At 43.4% G+C, this 19,263-nt stretch overlaps 1 protein-coding gene across 2 annotated transcripts in view; it reads right to left on the bottom strand.

Moving 5' to 3' along the window:
• adcy5 (adenylate cyclase 5) overlaps positions 1–19,263 on the bottom strand; it is a 424,581-nt gene that overhangs the window by 20,536 nt on the left and 384,782 nt on the right. For both annotated transcript variants that reach the window (XM_060828269.1, XM_060828270.1), the window contains exons 14-16: positions 12,726–12,890; positions 8,691–8,866; positions 1,471–1,497 (exon numbers count right to left, since the gene is read on the bottom strand). In XM_060828269.1, coding sequence (XP_060684252.1) covers positions 1,471–1,497; positions 8,691–8,866; positions 12,726–12,890 — 368 coding nt within the window. The remainder of the gene's footprint in view (positions 1–1,470; positions 1,498–8,690; positions 8,867–12,725; positions 12,891–19,263) is intronic.

Genomic DNA, 19,263 nt, shown 5'->3' with positions numbered 1-19,263 from the left:
AGCAAACTTCAACTGTAAAACCAAGCTCATATAACCCTTTCAGACCTTGTGCAAGAAGAAATTTGATTTTTATTCTGGGTTCAAAACATGGATTCCAAGTGAAAGGATGGTTTGAATTTAATGCACATAATCTTTCTCCCAGAGGCAGGGGATCTTGTGGTTGGTCAGAGGGTATGGGTGGAGATTAGCTGCCTCCTCCAATCAAATACAGAGTAGAAAACTTTCAACTGCCCTTCCCACCTGGGGGCTCATTGAAGTCCTAAATGGCAATTAAAGGGGCACATCCTGACTCTAGCAAAAACCTCCAGCATTAGGTGAGGTTCGTCATCTGAAAAGATTAGATTCCCTACAGTATGGAAACAGGCCCTTCGGCCCAACCAGTCCACACTGACCCTCCGAAGAGCAACCCGCCCAGACCCATTTCCCTCTGACTAATGCACCTAACACTATGGACAATTTAGCATGGCCAATTTACCTGACTTGCACATCTTTGGGCTGTGGGAGGAAACTGGAGCAAACCACACAGACTCAGGGACAATGCGCAAACTCCACACAGAGAGGCACCCGAGGCTGGAATCGAACCTGGGGCTCTGGTGCTGTGAGGCAGCAGTGCTAACCACGGAGCCACTGCATAACAAACTTCAAATTCCACCATCCACTGTGGTGGGATTCGAATGCAGGTCCCCAGAGAATTAGCTGAGTTTCTAGATTAATAGTCTAGTGATAATATCAATAGGCCATCGCCTCCCCTACATTAGTAGGCCATCATCTCATTTGTTTGCAGTCTTCTGGGATTGGGTTGGTGGTATGGAGGGATTCCTCTCCCTCATGTATTCTGTGCCTGATTGAGGGACCCAGCATTGAGAAATGAGGACCAAGTGGAAAGCCAGACCGTGATGCTCACTAGCGACTCACCTCCCCACGCATTGTCACTGCGGTCTCACCACACTTACTCCAGGAATTCCATTCCACCTCACATCCCTGATTCCAATCTTCTGCTTGGCACCCAATGCAATACTAGCAGTGGCCACTACTCCAAGAGGCACTGCAGAGCTGCTGGCCTCTGACTGTGAGCAAGGACTTGGGAAAAGGGCAGCAGAGTAACAGTGGGTTTGAAAGTCATTTAAAAACTGCACGGATTGTAAAAGGCCTAGCATTTCTAAACCATCCAGACTCAAACCTACATAACACAGAGCCCAAGTTTTGGATTGAAACTGGATCTTGAGCAGGAAGGCAAGTCCAAGAGGGTAAAATGCAGTCAGTGATATGTGGGGGGGGGGGGGGGGAAAGGCCACAACTCAGAGGCTGGGGAGAAACCAATCGAGTTGTACAGGAACTGATGTTAAAACTAATCTCATAATGCTCAATAAAATTACAGGCCTCATGAACAAAGAAAAACCAAGTTAAATGGGACAAGTTTAAAGAAGATCTACTTTATAATAAATGTATCATAATCAGGAGAATACTCACCAAGTCCATGTTCCGTTGATGGGGCTACTGGAGAGGAAAAGAAAGAATCAGTCAGCAACAATTCACTAAAAAACATTCAAAATTACTCCAAAATTATTCGAAGTATTCTGGTGGGTCAGGTTGGAAACTTTCCAATAAAGTGCAAGCATGTGTATAAAGCATGGTTTTATAATCACATCACATTTGGAGCACTGAGACGATCTTCCCGTGAGTCAGAGATCTGTTTTCTGAAATTTACTCTTTCATGAGATGTGGGCATCTTTGCCGCCTATCACGAGCTGTCCTTGAACCGTGTGGTTTACACGGACTGGTTCTGAGGACAGTCATGAGTCAACCACATTACTCTAAGTCTGGAGTCATGTGGAGGCCAGACTGGGTGAGGATGGCAGAGTTTGTTTTCAGAATGGCATCAGTGAACAATATAATTACCATATATACTCGTGTATAGGTCAATCCCATGTATAAATTGGCCCCTTATTTTTGGCCAAGTTATCTTGTATTTTCCATTTATCTCGTGTATAAGTTGACCCTAGTTCTTCACAGTTACAGATCAACACTTATAAGTCAGTGTGCCTGCCCACTGCATTCCTCTCCAGCTTTCCAGTCTGCTAGCCGCATCGCTCCATTCTGGGTCTTCCAGTCCACCAATAGTCACTCTCCACTCTAGGTTTTCAGAATTACTGTAATGGTATGATAGTACAGGACAACCGGAATTGGTTTCAGTTACCCACGGTTTACCACGGCCTGACAGGGAATAATAGGGAATGTTCCGGATCCAGGGACTGGGGGCTGCCAGGTTGGTAAATTTTCCATTTTATCTAGTCTATTGATAAATACTCATCTCCTCGAAAACATTACCTCATGTATAAGTCGATTAAGATTTTTAAAAAGTCTTCAAAATTCGATCTATACATGTGTATACACAGTATCAGTGATCATTGTCACCATCATTCCTTTTGTATTCCAAATTCATTATCTAAATTTAAATAACACCAATTTAAATAACCTACCAGGCAGCCTCATGGCTCAGTGGTTAGGATAGCTACCCCTATATTGCCAGGAACCTGGGTTCAATCCCAATCTCGGGCAACTGTCTGTGTGGAGATTGCATACTCTTCCTGTGCCTACATGGGTTTCTGCCGGATGTTCTGGCTTTATCACACAATCCGAAGAAGTGTAAGTCAAGTGGATTGACCGTGCTAAATTGTCTGTAATGACCAGGAATGCCTTGGCTAGGTAAATCAGCCATGGTAAGTGCAGGGATAGGGTAAGGGCCTCAGGGTGTGGTACATTTTGGAGGGTCAGTGCATATTCAATGGGCGCATGGCCTCTTTCCAAACTAGGGATTCTATGCTGAGGTGGGATTTGAACTCAAGTCCCCAGAGCCTCAGAGTAAAGCCTCTTGTTTACTAGTCCAGTGATATGGTCACAATGTCACCAAATCTTTGTTTGCAAATTGGCTGCTGTGTTTTCTAGACTAACATGGTGACTACACTTTAAAAATACTTCATTAATCGTTTCTCATTGAAATACAAGTTTTTTTTAATGACAGATGGTCTCTATTGCTCAAACCTGCAACACCCTGCATGATTCCTTGAGGACACCCTTATTCTGGAAAATCCCAGACAATTTTCCTCAGTGAGGACTGACTTGCCTCCTGCTGGAGAGTTCCAGAATATTCCTGTGTTTATTTTCCTCATAAGGCTGTGGGTGGAACAGAATGCTCCAATATAGCTATGGGGTTTGAGGAGGGGGTGGAAGAGAGGAGGCGAAAGATCTCTGCTCATAAGTATCTGTTCACATGCTATTGTTCATCAGCAAGTCTGAAGCAACAGCACGGGGACAGACACAAATAATTGTACCACTCTGTCCCTTGACAACTGTCAATGAATTATGAGGTAAATTCAGATTGACAAATTTCACATTTACATTTCAATCCAGAGACCCATTATGATTCTGCTCATTAATCAGCCACAGTTTTCGCATTCCCTTCTGTTGCATTAATATTTCACTGCATCAAGCAGTCATTTCACAGCTTCATGATACCCAGCAAGCAATAGTAGGATGTAAAATCAATTGGAAAACGCATGTGTTCGTGTTCAAATGTCAATGAGGATTTCAGTAAAATGGGCAAATTAAATGTTTGAGTTAGGACAAATGCACTGCTTGAAATAGCATTGACTGAATAACCATAGCTCATAGTCATTTAAACACAACAGAATCATAATCTACTTTGTCCTTTTTTGATTATAATCGATTCCAATATTAAAAATCTCCTGTAACATTTTTAAATGTTGAATTTAAAGAGAAGGGAGCATCATCAAGCTTCTGCTTGTGAGCCAGAGACACTGGGAGATACCACAGCACAATGCTGAAGGGATGGCATTGAACTTTACCCATGTACCAGCCAGCTTTTATAATGCAATTTCGCAACACTGAATGGAAGTCAAATCAAAATATTTTCTTAGTGATGGGAAACAAAAAACTGTAAAGGCAGAAAGGAATTTTCATGGACCATGTGCGTATATCACTAAAAAGAAGTGTAATTTGTAAAGAATTCCTAAGAATCTATACAGAGGTAGCTTTCTATCTAAGATGGCACCGTAAGTGGCAATTTTGTAAAATTTTCACTGCACTCATGTGAGTTACATGCAACATGCATTACATAAATCTAATGTTAATTTTAATTCTAAAAGAAAGACATTTCAAAGCATTTTATAGCCAATGGAATACTCTTAGAAGCCAGCTGCCTTTGTAATGTAGAAAACACAGTTACCAATTAGCTCCCACGAACGACAATGTAATAATTACGGGATATTTTTATTGTGATATTGATTAATGGATAAATATTAAGCAGTAAGCCTGAGACAGCTCCCCTGCACTTCAAAATATTGACTTAGGATCTTTTACATTTTCCCAAGTAGGTATCTTTAAGCTTCAGCTGAAGGACAGCACCTCAGACAATGCAGTGTTTCTCTCAGTACTGAAATGTACTGCAAGTATCAATCCCGAATTTTGTGCATAAAACTTGAAATGGGACTTGAATGTTGGTCATTATGTCAATGGAACTTGAGTGCAAAAGTATGGTTCTCTTTCACACCTCCTTGGACAGAATCCATCTGGGGCTCAACAGAAATAAACATTGATTCTGGGTCAGGGGATGGTGGGATCAAGTTTCCAACTCCAGGACATAAACAGGAACTTTACGCTGACACTCCCAGTGCATTAGTGTGGGAGTGCTGCGCTGTCACATTTGTCACTTGGCGAATGAAATGTTAAAATGAGGCCCCTTCTCTGATGGAGAGTCAAATAGGTGCAGGTTAAATGGATTGGCCATGTCAAATTGTTCATAGTGGTCAGGGATGTATAGATAAGGTGGACAAAGTTAAAATCACACAACACCAGGTTATAGTTCAACAGGTTTATTTGGAAGCATTCACTTTCGGAACGCTGCTCCTTCATCAGGTGGTTGTGGAGAATAAGATTGTAAGATACAGAACTTATAGCAAAAGTTTACAGTGTGATGTAACTGAAATTATACATTGAAAAAGACCTGGATTGTTTGTTAAGTCTCTCATCTTTAAGAGTGACCATGTTGGTTTCAGTTCTGCGCGTTATAGTCTTATTCTCCACAACCACCTGATAAAGGAGCAGCGCTCCGAAAGCTAATTGGACTAGAACCTGGTGTTGCGTGATTTTTAACTTTGTACACCCCAGTCCAACACCGGCGACAGGGTAAGAAGGTGGGTGCAGGTGGGATGCACTTTGGAAGGTCGGTGTGGATCCAATGGGCTGATCGGCCTCCTTACAACTGTAGGATTCTATGATATATACCATTGTGTAAGTGAAGACCATAAGACCTACTGAGAGTGAGAAAAGTATCCTAAATTAAGGACAAGCTTGGGATGCAATAGATTCAGAGCAGAAGGCAGAGGCATAGTGGTAATGTCACAGAATCAAGTGTTACAGTGCAGCAGGAGGACCTTCAACCTTTCACACCTGCACCTGTTCGTAAAAAAGACCATCATTATCTAGGGCCAATCTCCTGAATTTACGCCCATACTCTTGCACATTATTTTTTCAAAGTAACAATCTCTTGAATGCCTCCACTACACTTCCAGGCAGAACACTCCATATCCTAACTGCTCTCTTTTGGAAAAGGTTTTTCCTCACTTCACCCTTCTTTCAATTGCAGATTTCTTTAAATCAACATTTTCTTGTACCTTTTATGAGTGGGAACACTCTATTCAGCCCACTCATGATTTTGAAAAGCTCTATCAGATCTCCTCTTAGTCTGCTTCTTTACAAGGAGAACTGTCCCAACGTCTTCACCCTATCCTCATAACCATCAATGGACTAATAACCCAGACCTTTAGGTGAAGGTTTTCTTGAATTCCAAAATGGGAGATGGTGAAATTTGAATTAAGTAAGGAAAATTATTGGAATGCAAGTTAAAAAGCTAGCCTGATAGTGACCATGTAACCTCTGTTAAAAATATATGGATCACTAATATCGTATAGGGGAGGACATCTGCCATCCTTACCTTGTCCGGCCTACATGTGTCTCCAGACTCACGTGAAATGTGGTTGACCCTTACCAATTAGGGATCTGTGATAAATGCTGGTCGAGCCAGTGGTGCCCACATCCCATAAATGAATCGAGAAATCCTCATTGACGTTTGAACATTAACACATGCATTTTCCAATTGATTTTACATCCTAATATTGCTTGCAGGGTATCACAAAGCTATGAAATGAGCAGTCTAGTGGGACATTGCAGTACAGACACCCAGAGGAAATGCCTAATGTAGCTACAGTGGGATAAAATCCATGAAGGACCAAGCACAAAGACATGAGTCTACAAGAGAAATATAATAAGACACAGCTGCTGTGGTACAAGGCATGGTCACGGGAGTTGAAACCTTGATCGATATTTACTCCTCAACATTAATCACTAAAATTAATGATGTGATCATTAATTTCACTGCTGTCGGTTACAGCTTGCTACATGTTCAAATTTATGCAACAATTTCCCTCTTTACAACAGTAACTGCGTTTCATAAAAGCATTTCATTGGCTGTAAATGTTGGTTCTATAAGTGTGAAAGACACTGTATAAATGCAAACTGCTTTCTTTTCATTCGTTCATGGTATATGGGCATTGATGTCTGGGCCAACATTTACCACCCACCATTTAAGGTGGTGCTGAGCTGCTGCCTTGAACTGCTGCAGTCCATGGAATGTAAACACAGCCACAGTGTGGTTATGAAGGGAGTTCCAGGATTTCAATCCATCTTATTTAGAAAGTTTCTACCTGTCTTTGAAATCTCATTGTGTTGAACTTGGGACATTGCTAATGGACAAGGTGTTTTCAGAGGTATGCTTGACTTTCGATCTTTTGGAAGTGTATGGTACTGTTTGGTTAAGAGAAACTGCTGGCTCGGATGATTTAAGAATTGTTTGCTCTTTACCTGATAGTTTCAGAGTCCTTGATATCTATCGGGGAGCAGGAGAGGCCTTGGTTTTAACAAGTATGTGGAGAAGATGACTCAGTCTGGGAAGAATCCACCCACTTAGTGAGAAAACTGTAAGGAAGCTACAAATAATGCTGGCCACACGCAGCAGGTTTATTGGTACGTGTCAACAGTAAGTATTGACACCTGCCAAATTAAACTGTCTTCACTCATTCGAAATGCTGACACCTCTGCATTTTCAGTGTCTGTTGCTTGCATGCTAAGTTTGTAATTTTCTTTGAGAATATAAGAAACCATCTAGCTCTCAGGAGTTAAAAATAAAACCGATGGGTTTGCAATTACTCATTGATTCTCCAGTTACTTTTGTATTGTTATTGCAGCATATTTGTTGACATGCTGACTCACTCTTCATCCATATCTTTGTCATATTTTAAACCCTCTGGTTGTGGGGAGGGGAAGATGGACTCTGAAGTTAATCAAAGAAACACATGGTAAACAGCTTGGATGAGTGGGGTCCCAAGAGCACTCAAGAAACTCAAGAACGTGCAGGACAAAGTTGCCTGCTGGATTGGAATCCTAAATGCCCCAGCGTGAGTCCCTACACCACCAATACTCAGTAGCAGCAGTGTGTACCATCTACAAGATGCACTGCAGCAACTCACTAAAATTCCTTCAAAAGCGCCTTCCAAACCTAAGACTTCTACCACCTAGGAGGGCAAGGGCAGCAGGTATGTGGGAGCACTACCAACTGTAGGTTCTTCTCAAAGCCATTCACCATGTTGAGTTAGAACACAGGATGTAGATGTCACCCAGCATTTATTGCCCATCCCTATTGCCCCCGAGAAGATGGTGGGGAGCTTTCTCCTTGAAACACTGCAGTCCTTGGGGTCACAGTCACATTTCAGTCTGATTCGAAACATTGACTCTGCTTCTCTCTCCACAGATGCTGCCAGATCTGCTGAATTGCACTCGCATTTTCTACATTTTACTTCAAATCTTCAGTATCTGTAGCATTCTGCTTTTATTTCTGATTGAATGGAACTGACTCAGGGGGCTGAATGCTCTCCTTTGGTTAAAAGCAAATTACTGTGGATGCTGGAATCTGAAACCAAAAGAGACAATGCTAGAAATGTCAGCAGATCTGGCAGCATCTGTAAGGAGAGAAAAGAGCTGACATTTCGAGTCTAACTGACCCTTTGTCAAAGATTTAACAAAGGGTCAGTTAGACTCAAAATATCAGCTCTTTTCTCTCCTTACAGATGCTGCCAGACCTGCTGACACTTTCTAGCATTGTCTCTTTTGCTCTCCTTTGGTTCCTGAGTTAATACGGTCGAATCCTTAAAATTGGACACCTTGCTGCAACCTAACCAGTGATTCAAAAAGGTTTACTACACACTCTTTGCTTGCATGACCGTATTTAGCAAGCTGGTAAAAACGATGACTGCAGGTGTTGGAAACCAGATTCTGGATTAGTGGTGCTGGAAGAGCACAGCAGTTCAGGCAGCATCCCAGGAGCAGCGAAATCGACGTTTCGGGCAAAAGCCCTTAATTCCCAATGAAGGGCTTTTGCCCGAAACGTCGATTTCGCTGCACCTTGGATGTTGCCTGAACTGCTGTGCTCTTCCAGCACCACTAATCCAGTATTTAGCAAGCTATCAGCCTCCTTTTAAAATTCATCATTTTGTCATGGTATCATAAATATACTAGAATTGCAAAATAAAGCAGTGGGTTCGTAAATGGCTACTTACAGACTGTTGGCAGTAACCAATAGGTCTGCATTATCAAAAAGGGTGACGCCAGGCAGCTCCATCATGACAATGTAAACCAGCTCAATGATCAGCATGAGAACGAGCTTTCCAATGCTGCTGATCTGGAGGAATACAGCACAGGCCAGTAAACTCAGCAGCACACAGTAGGTGAAGTACTGTTCAAAGGAAAGCAGACATAAACAGCTTCATTAGAATAGGTTTCCTTGTACAAAGGGAATCATTCCTACTCGTGTAACTTCTCCATCTACAGTGTTCATATGAGCCGCCTGCAGCCGTTACCTGGTTGTGAAAAGATCTGCTTTGGGCAGATCTGATGCCAACAAAACATCTTGTGACACTAGTCTGCAGGGTTTACTAGCAGTGAGTGGTGAAGGATTAACCACCAACAGGTCATCAGCAAAAGAGGCAGTGACAAGAAGTAGAGTCATAGAGTCACAGAGATGTACAGCATGGAAACAGACCCTTCGGTCCAACCCGTCCATGCCGACCAGATATCCCAACCCAATCTAGTCCCACCTACCAGCACCCGGCCCATATCCCCCTAAACCCTTCCTATTCATATACCCATCCAAATGTCTCTTAAATGTTGCAATTGTACCAGCCTCCACCACTTCCTCTGGTAGCTCATTCCATACACGTACCAGCCTCTGTGTGAAAAGGTTGCCCCTTAGATCTCTTTTATATCTTTCCCCTCTCACCCTAAACGTATGCCCTCTAATTCTGGACTCCCCGACCCCAGGGAAAAGACATTGTCTATTTATCCTATCCATGCCCCTCATAATTTTGTAAACCTCTATAAGGTCTCTCCTCAGCCTCCAACGCTCCAGGGAAAACAGTCCCATCCTGTTCAGCCTCTCCCTATAGCTCAAACTCTCCAATCCTGGCAATATCCTTGTGAATCTTTTCTGAGCCCTTCCAAGTTTCACAACATCTTTCCGATAGGAAGGAGACCAGAATTGCACGCAATATTCCAACAGTGGCCTAACCAATGTCCTGCACAGCCCCAACTCCTGTAGACTCTTACAAGATAACAGCTTAAAAGTAGCTTAGTACTGGTCAATTGCGTTAACATTAGGTAAGAGATATTATTATTACCTAATTCCTTATTTAGGGAAAGATAAAATTTCATTAGAGGTAGTTCAGAGAAAGTTCATTAGGATGATCCTCAGTATGGAGGGATAGTCTCATGAAGGAAGGCTACTGACTACTGACTAGAGTTTAGAAGAATGGAAGTGATCTCATTAAAGCATGCAGGGTTCTTAAGGAGTTGACAGGGTAAATGCTGAGAGGATGCTTCTCCTGCCCATCTCTAAGAACCCCGGAGAAAGTTGTTTTAGATTAGATTAGATCCCCTACAGCGTGGTAACAGGCCCTTCAGCCCAACAAGTCCACACCAACCCTCCGAAGAGTAACCAACAAAGACTCATTTCCTGACATTTATCCCTGACTAAAACACCTAACACTGTGGGCAATTTAGCATGGCCAATTCACCTGACCTGCACATCTTTTGGAATGAGTGAATGTCTTGAACCGCTGCTGGGTTTGGGGTGTAGGACATCCACAATGCTGTTAGGGAGAGAGTTCCATGATTTTGATCCAGTGACAGTGAAGGAAAAGCGATATAGTCAGTCCCCCTCCCACTCTGCCGAGGACATGGAGATCCTGGGCCTCCTTCATCATCGCTCCCTCACCACTCGACGCCTGGAGGAAGAACGCCTCATCTTCCGCCTCGGAACACTTCAACCCCAGGGCATCAATGTGGACTTCAACAGTTTCCTCATTTTCCCTTCCCCCACCTCACCCCAGTTCCAAACTTCCAGCTCAGCACTGTCCCCATGACTTGTCCTACTTGCCTATCTTCTTTTTCACCTATCCACTCCACCCTCATCTCTGACCTATGACCTTCATCCCACCCCATCCACCCATCGTACTCCTTCCTACCCACTCTCCTCCCTCACCTATCACCTCCATCCCCTCCCCCACTCACCTGTTGTACTCTATGCTACTTTCTCCCCACCCCACCTTCCTCTAGCTTATCTCTCCACCCTTCAGACTCTCTGCCTGTATTCCTGATGAAGGGCTTTTGCCCGAAACGTCGATTTTACTGCTCCTCGGATACTGCCTGAACTGCTGTGCTTTTCCAGCACCACTAATCCAGAATCTGGTTTCCAGAATCTGCAGTCACTGTTTTTACCCAATTGAGGTGGGGTGATCTGGAGGGGAACTTGAAGCTGGTGATGTCCCCATGCATCTGCTGCCCTTGTCCTTCCTTCTTAATGGTAGTGATTGTCTGTTAGGAAGGTGTTGTTGAAAAAGCCTTGGTGAATTTCTGCAGTGTATCTTGTAGATGATACACACTGCTGCTACTGAGCGTCAGTAGTGTAGGGAGTGAATGTGGAAGCTGATGGATATGGTACCAAGCAAGGGGGCTGCTTAACTCTGAATGTTGTTGAACTTCTTGAGTGTTTATGGAGATTTCCATTCTGAATGGCTTCACTCTAATATGTTCTGGACTTCACCTGCACAGGAAATAGTTACTCTCTATTTATCTTACTGAATCCTGGTAAATCTCCTCTGCACCCTCTCCAAAGCTTCCACATCTTTCCTAAAATGAGGTGACCAGAACTGCACACAGTACTCCAAATGTGGCCTTACCAAGGTCCTATACAGCTGCAACATCACCCCACGACCCTTGAATTCAATCCCTCTGCTAATGAATGCTAATACACCATAGGCCTTCTTACAAGCTCTATCCACCTGAGTGGCAACTTTCAAAGATCTATGAACATAGACCCCAAGATCCCTCTGCTCCTCCACCTTACTAAGAACCCCACCGTTAACTCTGTATTCCGCATTCTTATTTGTCCTTCGAAAATGGACAACCTCACACTTGACAGGGTTGAACTCCATCTGCCACTCCTCAGCCCAGCTCTGCATCATATCTAAGTCCCTTTGCAGCCGACAACTGCCCTCTTCACGATCCACAACTCCACCAATCTTTGTATCGTCTGCCAATTTACTGACCCACCCTTCAACTCCCTCTTCCAAGTCATTAATAAAAATTACAAACAGCAGAGGACCCAGAACTGATCCCTGCGGAACTCCACTTGTAACTGGGCTCCAGGCTGAATATTCTGGATTAGTGGTGCTGGAAGAGCACAGCAGTTCAGGCAGCATCCAAAATGCAGCGAAATCGACGGTTCGGGCAAAAGCCCTTCATTAGGAATCATTTCGCTGCTCGTTGGATGCTGCCTGAACTGCTGTGCTCTTCCAGCACCACTAATCCAGAATCTGGTTTCCAGCATCTGCAGTCATTGTTTTTACCTCCAGGCTGAATATTTACCATCTACCACCACTCTCTGACTTCGACCGGTTAGCCAGTTCTCTATCCAACTGGCCAAACTTCCCACTATCCCAAGCCTCCTGACTTTCTGCATAAGCCTACCATGGGAAACCTTATCAAAGGTTGATTAGAAAACAGCTGTAAATATAACTTTTCTGAGATCTTTGTTAGGTCTAGACATCAGTCCAACATCAAAACGACGGTAAGCTTCAGCTGAAACGTTATATCCCATCCTGGACTCCAGGAAGGATGTGAAGGCTTTACAGACAGTGCAGAGGAAGGTTACGAGATTAATACAACGCTGAGGATAATATTGGAGAGATTGGGGAAAGTGGGATGTTCTTCCCCAGAAAAAATCATTTGAGTTCAAAATAGAGTAAATATGGAGCAAATTTGGCAGGAAGGTTGTAACTCGAAGAGATTTATGGTAACTGGCAAAAGATCGAGGAAGTAAATGGTTTTACACAGCAAGTTATAATGATCTAGAATGCATTGTCTGGAACAAGTTGGTTCGATATTAAACTTCAAAAGGGAGCTGCATAAATACATGAAGCGGAAATGTTTTTACGTGAAATATTGGTGAAAAGTGGAACTGACTGGATACGTTTTCAGTGTGCTGACACAGAAGTGCTCGGCTGAATCGTTTCGCTCTGTATTAAGAAATAAGGTACCTCAGGGAAATTACAGCTGGGTTGAAGTCCCCCGCAGAGACCTGTCTCTAGGTCTAGACTATGGTTGGCAAAGGAATTGGCGACATGACAGGCATTGACATTGTTTGGAGTTGTGTTGTACTCTTTAGCCACACAGCTGTGCAAATCCTGGGTGTTGCACACAAACTGGAAGAAGAAACAAAGCAGAGAATCACAGGTTACTTATCAATTCACCTCGAGTTTTCACCCTATTTTTCTCCTCGGTTGTCTAATGCTCTTTCTCCTATGGGATACAGTTTCCCAGACAATGGCAGCCCTAAGATTGCTATTAACTTATTGGATGTTTTTCATCTGTGAGCCTAAAATATTGAGTGCATTTTTCAAATGTATTTGTTCATGGGACATGGACAGTCATCACTTAGTCATTGTCCTTCTAGAACAAAGAAGAACAAAGAACATTACAGCACAGCATCAGGCCCTTTGGCCCTCCAAGCCTGCACTGATCCAGATCCTCTATCTAAACCTGTCACCTATTTTCTAAGGGTCTGCTCCCCGCCTTGTGTATCTGTCCACGTACAACTTAAATGACACTATCGTGCCCATCTCTACCACCTCCATTGGCAACGTGCTCCAGGCACCCATCACCCTCTGCGTAAAGAACTTTCCAAATGTATCTCTCTTAAACTATTCCCCTCTCACTTTGAACTCGTGGCCCTTAGTAATTGAGTCCCCCACACTAGGAAAAAGCTTCTTGCTAACCACCCTGTCTATACCTCTTATAATTTTGTAGACCTCAATCAGGTGCCCCCTCAACCTCCGTCTTTCTAATGAAAATAATCCTAATCTACTCAACCTTTCTTCATAGCTAGCGGCCTCCACACCAGACAACATTCTGGTGAACCTTGTCTACACTCTCTCCAAAGCATCCACATTCTTTTAGTAATGTGGCCACCAGAACTGTACGCAGTATTCCAAATTGGCTGAACCAAAGTCTTATACAAGTGTAACATGACCTGCCAACTCCTGTACTTAATACCCCATCCGATGAAGGAAACTTTGCCATATGCCTTCTTGACCACTCTGTTGAACTGCATTGCCACCTTCAGGGTACAATGGACCTGAATACCCAGAACTCTCTCTACATTAATTTTCCCCAAGGCTTTTCCATTTACCCATATATTCTGCTCTTGAATTGGATCTTCCAAAATGCATCACCTGGTGCACCATTTGCCTGGTTTGAACTCCATCTGGCATTTCTCTTCCCAATTCTCCAATCTATCTATGTTCTGCTGTACTCTCTTACAGTCCTCTTCACTATCTGCTACTCCACCAATCTTAGTGTCATCTGCAAACTTGTCAATCAGATCACCTATACCTTCTCTATCCATCTAGCTAGTACACCTGGACTCCATGTGACTTCACTTTCTCCAGCAGCCTACCATGGGAACCTTATCTTACTGAAGTCCATGTATATGTCATCTACAGATATTCCCTCATCAATCAACTTTGTCACTTCCTCAAAAAATCCTATCCCTCAGTATCTTCTCCAGCAGCTTCTCACCAGTCTAAAATTACCTCTGTTACCCTTCTTAAACAGGTGAACAACATTAGCAATTCTCCAGTCTTCTGGGACCCAACCCGTGTTCAACAATGTTGCAAAGATATCTGTTAAGATCCCATGTATTTCCTCCCTTGCTTCCCTCCGTAACCTGGGATAGGTCCCATCTGGATATGAGGATTTGTCCACCTTAATTGCTTTTAGAATACCCAAAACGTTCTCCCTCCTTATGCTGACTTGACCTACAGTAATCAAACATCTATCCATAACCTCAACATCTGTCATGTCCTTCTCCGCAGTGAATACCGAAACAAAGTACTCATTAAGAATCTCACCCATTTTGTCTGACTCCACGCATAACTTTCCTCCTTTGTCCTTGAGTGGACTAACTCTTTCCCTAGTTACCCTCTTGCTCCTTAGATATGAATGAAAGGCTTTGGGATTTTCCTTAACCCTATTTGCTAAAGATATTTCATGATCCCTTTTAGTCCTCTTAATTCCTCGTTTCAGATTAGTCCTACTTTGCTGATATTCTTCCAAAGTTTCATCTGTTTTCAGTCACCTAGACCTTATGTTTGCTTCCTTTTTCCTCTGAGTCTTAACAGTTTCACCTGTGATCCATGGTTCCCTAATCTTGCCATTTCTATCCCTCATTTTCACAGGGACACGTCTGTCCTACACTTTAATCAACCTCTCTTTAAACTCCAGGCGGATGTGGGTACTGCAGATGCTGGAGATTACAGTCAAGATTAGAATGGTGCTGGAAAAGCACAGCAGATCAGGCAGCATCTGAGCAGCAGGAAAATCAACGTTCGGGCAAAAGCCTGATGACGGGCTTGTGCCCGAAACATCGATTTCCTGCTCCTGTGATATCCTCTCTGACCAGTAATACAATTCATCCACCCTTTTTACCTCCCTTTCTTACTGGTTAGTAAGTCTCCCTGAGGTCAAGGGGGATAACCCTTACAGGAAAGAGATATAAGTTCTTTGAAGTAAAATGAAACTAGACAATGTTTTGGAAGTTATCAATAAGTGTGGCGCTGGAAAAGCACAGCCGGTCAGGCAGCATCTGAGGAGCAGGAGAGTCGACATTGCAAGCATAAGCTCTTCATCAGGAATGGTGGGGTGGGGGTGTCGCAGGGGCTGAGAGATAAATAGGAAGGGGGTTAGGCGGGGGAGGGTAGCTGGGAATGCGATAAATAGATAAAGGTGGGGAGTGATAATGATAGGTCGGAGCAGAGGGTGGAATGCATAGGTGGAAAGGAAGGTAGGACAGTTCAAAAAGGCAGTGCTGAGCTGGAAGGTTGGATCTGGGGTCAGGGAGATGACAAAACTGTCATCAACATTGATCTTATGTGGTTGGAGTGTCCAAAGGCAGAAGATGAGGTGTTCTTCCTCCAGTCATTGGGTGGCTAAGATATGGCAATGGAAGAGGTCCAGGACTTGCATGCCCTTGGCAGAGTGGGAGGGGGAGTTGAAGTGGCCACCCTCAACTCCCCCTTCCACTCTGCCAAGAACCTGCAAGTCCTGGGCCTCCTTCACTGCCAAATCCTAGCCACCTGATGACTGGAGGAAGAACACCTCATCTTTTGCCTTTGGACCCTCCAACCACATGGCATCAACATCGATTTCACCAGTTTCCTCATTTCCCCTCCCCTCACCTTATCCTAGATCCAACCTTCCAACTCAGCACTACCTTCTTGAACTGTCCTACCTGTCCATCTTCCTTCCCACCTAATCACTCCACCCTCCTCTCCAACATATCACCATCACCCCAATTCATCTCCCTATTGCATTCCTAGCTATCTTCGCCCCAGTCTCACCCCTCCCATTTATATCTCAGCCCCCTTGGATCCACCCCCATACATTTCTGATGAAGTGCTCATGCTCAAAGCATCAATTCTCCTGCTTCTCGGATGCAGCCTGATCGGCCGTGCTTTTCCAGCGCCATACTTTTTGACTCTGATCTCCAGCATCTGCAGTCCTCACTTTCTCCTAATGTTTTGGAAGCTAGCAATGAAACATCAAAACATTAGCAGTGGTCACTCCAGCTGTACAAAACTCGGGTGTGGCCGGACTTGGAGTATTGCATATAGTTCTGGTCACCGCATTACAGGATGTGGAAGCTTTGGAAAGGGTGCAGTGGAGATTTACTAGGATGTTGCCCGGTATGGAGGGAAGGCTGAGGGACTTGTGGCTGTTTTTGTCAGAGAGAAGAAGGTTGAGAGGTGACTTAATAGAGACATATAAGATAATCAGAGGGTTAGATAGGGTGGACAGGGAGAGCCTTTTTCCAAGTATGGTGACGGCGAACACAAGGGGGCATAGCTTTAAACTGAGGGGTGATAGATATAGGACAGATGTCAGAGGTAGTTTCTTTACTCAGAGAGAAGCAGGGTGTGGAATGCTTTGCCTGCAACTGTAGTAGACTCGTCAACTTGAAGGGCATCCAAATGGTCATTGGATAAACATATGGATGAAAATGGAATAGTGTAGATTAGGTAGGCTTCAGATTGGTTCCACAGGTCAGTGCAACATCGAAGGCCAAAGGGCCTGTACTGTTCTATGTTCTAATGTTCTTTAAAATCCAGCCCCATAACCCTGATACTTCAGATAGCTCCAAGTGCTGTACTGCTGGAAGTGCTGTCTCTCTTGTGAGACATCAAAGTGAGCGCCCATCTGCTCTTCCAGCTGGGTGTAAAAGATCCCATGGCACTAAGTGACAATTAGCAGGGGACTTCTCCCCAGTGTCCTGGGCCACAGATATCTCTCCGCCAAAATCAGTGAAAGAAATTTTCAGGTCATTATCACAGCGTTGTTTGTTGGAGCTTACTATGCAACCACATTTCCTAAAAAAAGTCCTTTTTTTTCTTTAAATTTCATGGAAGGGTGTCATGACAGCATGAGAGACAGCGTATAAATGCACATGATTTCTGCATGTTACAGAGATTATTAGAAACTAAGGTTCATTCAGGTTTATAGGAGGCCTTACTGAAACATGTAAGATTCTTAACGGGACTTGACAGGGTAGATGTGGAGATGTTGTTTCCCCTTTTGGAAGAGCCAGAGGGCATTAGCTTAGAGTAAAAGAGTTGTCCGTTTAAGACAGAGACGAAGAGGAATTTCTCCTCTCAGAGGATAGTGAATCTGTGGAATTTTTTATTGCAGAGGGCTGGTGAGGCTGGGTCATTAAGTACATTCAAGGGTGACAGACAGATTTCTAACTAGTAAGGGGAGTAAATGTTGTAAAGACAGGGCAAAAAAGTGGAGTTAAGGCTTTTTAGATTGGCCATGATCCCATTGAACGGCAGACCCGATTTGATGGGCCAAATGGCATGCTTCAGTTCCTACGTCTCATGGTCTTATAACTGGGGAAATATTTCCATTTGATCAAACAATTGTTTCAGTCTGGGTCGGTGTGTGAGGATACATCCATAACTTATATGTCAGCTTATATATACATGTGTGTCCTTGCCTGTGTGTGCACGAGTGCTATGGATTTGTGTGGGTGTGAGTGTTGAATCCTTTGCATGTGTGGTTTAGGTTTGGGAAGTTAATTTTAATTTGCATTGTCTGATTGGAAAGGAAGGTTGGTCAAGTTGCAAACCTGCTCTTGGAGGATCACAAAGTTTAAGCCTACTCCATGTGCGCATTTATACGAGTAGTTGGTTTGAATTTAGGATTTAAAACCAAACAGCACAGCAGGATATAGCAGGAGCACGTGTGGCTAATTGGTTAGCTCTTTGAAAAAGCCAAAGGGCTGAATAGCTGTCGTCTGTGCAATACGTTTCCATGTATTAATAACATAGCATTCTGGCCGGGAGTAGTTACAGAGCCTGACAAGAGGGAACTGCAGTAATATCAGAAGTGATGAACTCGTTAACACAGGATGTTAGAAGAGGTCATTGACCTAGCCAGCAGCAGAGAGCTGGAATGAGATCAGTTGCAATATAATCAGGAACATGGAGGGGGAGGGGAGAGGAGGGGAGAGCGAAGGGGGAAGGATACTGAGAGGAATTAATGATCCCAATGGTATGAGGAGCTGAATTAATAATAGTTGAAATACAATGATTCAGAAGTCCAAAGGGGTTGTGTAATTGTAAACCTTCTATTGTGTGTTAATTCTATTCGCTATTATTCATTCATGGCTGATTTCCTTAGCTGTCGAGGATATTCATTCTTTTAAAGGAGAAATGAACTATACATGAGCAAATGATTTATATTTATACAGTTTCTTTCATCACCACATCCTAAAAGTACTTTAAAACCAATAAAGTACTGTGGAAGTGTAGTCACTGTTATAACTTCATAAGAATAATATCTGAGTTTGACACACTCCACACTTTGCATTATTTGTGAGTTTTTAAAATTCATTAAAGGGATGTAGGCATCATTGGTTGGGTCAGATTTTGTTGGCATATGAAAGAACTGAAACCAACATGTTCATTCTAAAAGATGAGAGACTTAACAAACAATCCAGGTCTTTTTCAATGTATAATTTCTGTTACATCACACTGTAAACGTTTGCTACAAATTCTGTGTCTTATGATCTTATACTCCACAACCACCTGATGAGGGAGCAGCGCTCTGAAAGCTAGTGCTTCCAAATAAACTTGTTGGGACTATAACCTGGTGTTGTGTGATTTTTAACTAATTAGACACTGCTGGTTTGTGCATTGGTGATGAAGGGTGTAAATGTTGAAGGTGATAGATGCCAATTAAGTAGGCTGCTTTGTCCTGGATTGAGCACAGTTCTAGCTGCCCTCTTCCAGGAGCTAGTGAGGAATATTCTATTGCACTCCTCACCTTTGTTTTGTACATAGTGGACAGGCCCTGGGGATTTAGATAAGTTATTTGCTGCAGGATTCCTAGCCTCTGACCTGTTCTTGTGACTACATTTTTTATTTGGCTTGTCAAGTTTGGTTTCTGGTTAATGGTAACCCCAGGATGTTGATGGTGGAGGATTCAGTGATGGTAATGCCATCAAATGTTGAGGGGCAG

Source organism: Hemiscyllium ocellatum, chromosome 7 (assembly GCF_020745735.1).
Source record: "Hemiscyllium ocellatum isolate sHemOce1 chromosome 7, sHemOce1.pat.X.cur, whole genome shotgun sequence".
Classification (NCBI taxonomy): Eukaryota; Metazoa; Chordata; class Chondrichthyes; order Orectolobiformes; family Hemiscylliidae; genus Hemiscyllium; species Hemiscyllium ocellatum.
Note: the sequence above shows the minus strand (reverse complement) of the source record. Positions and strands in the feature narration are given on the sequence as shown.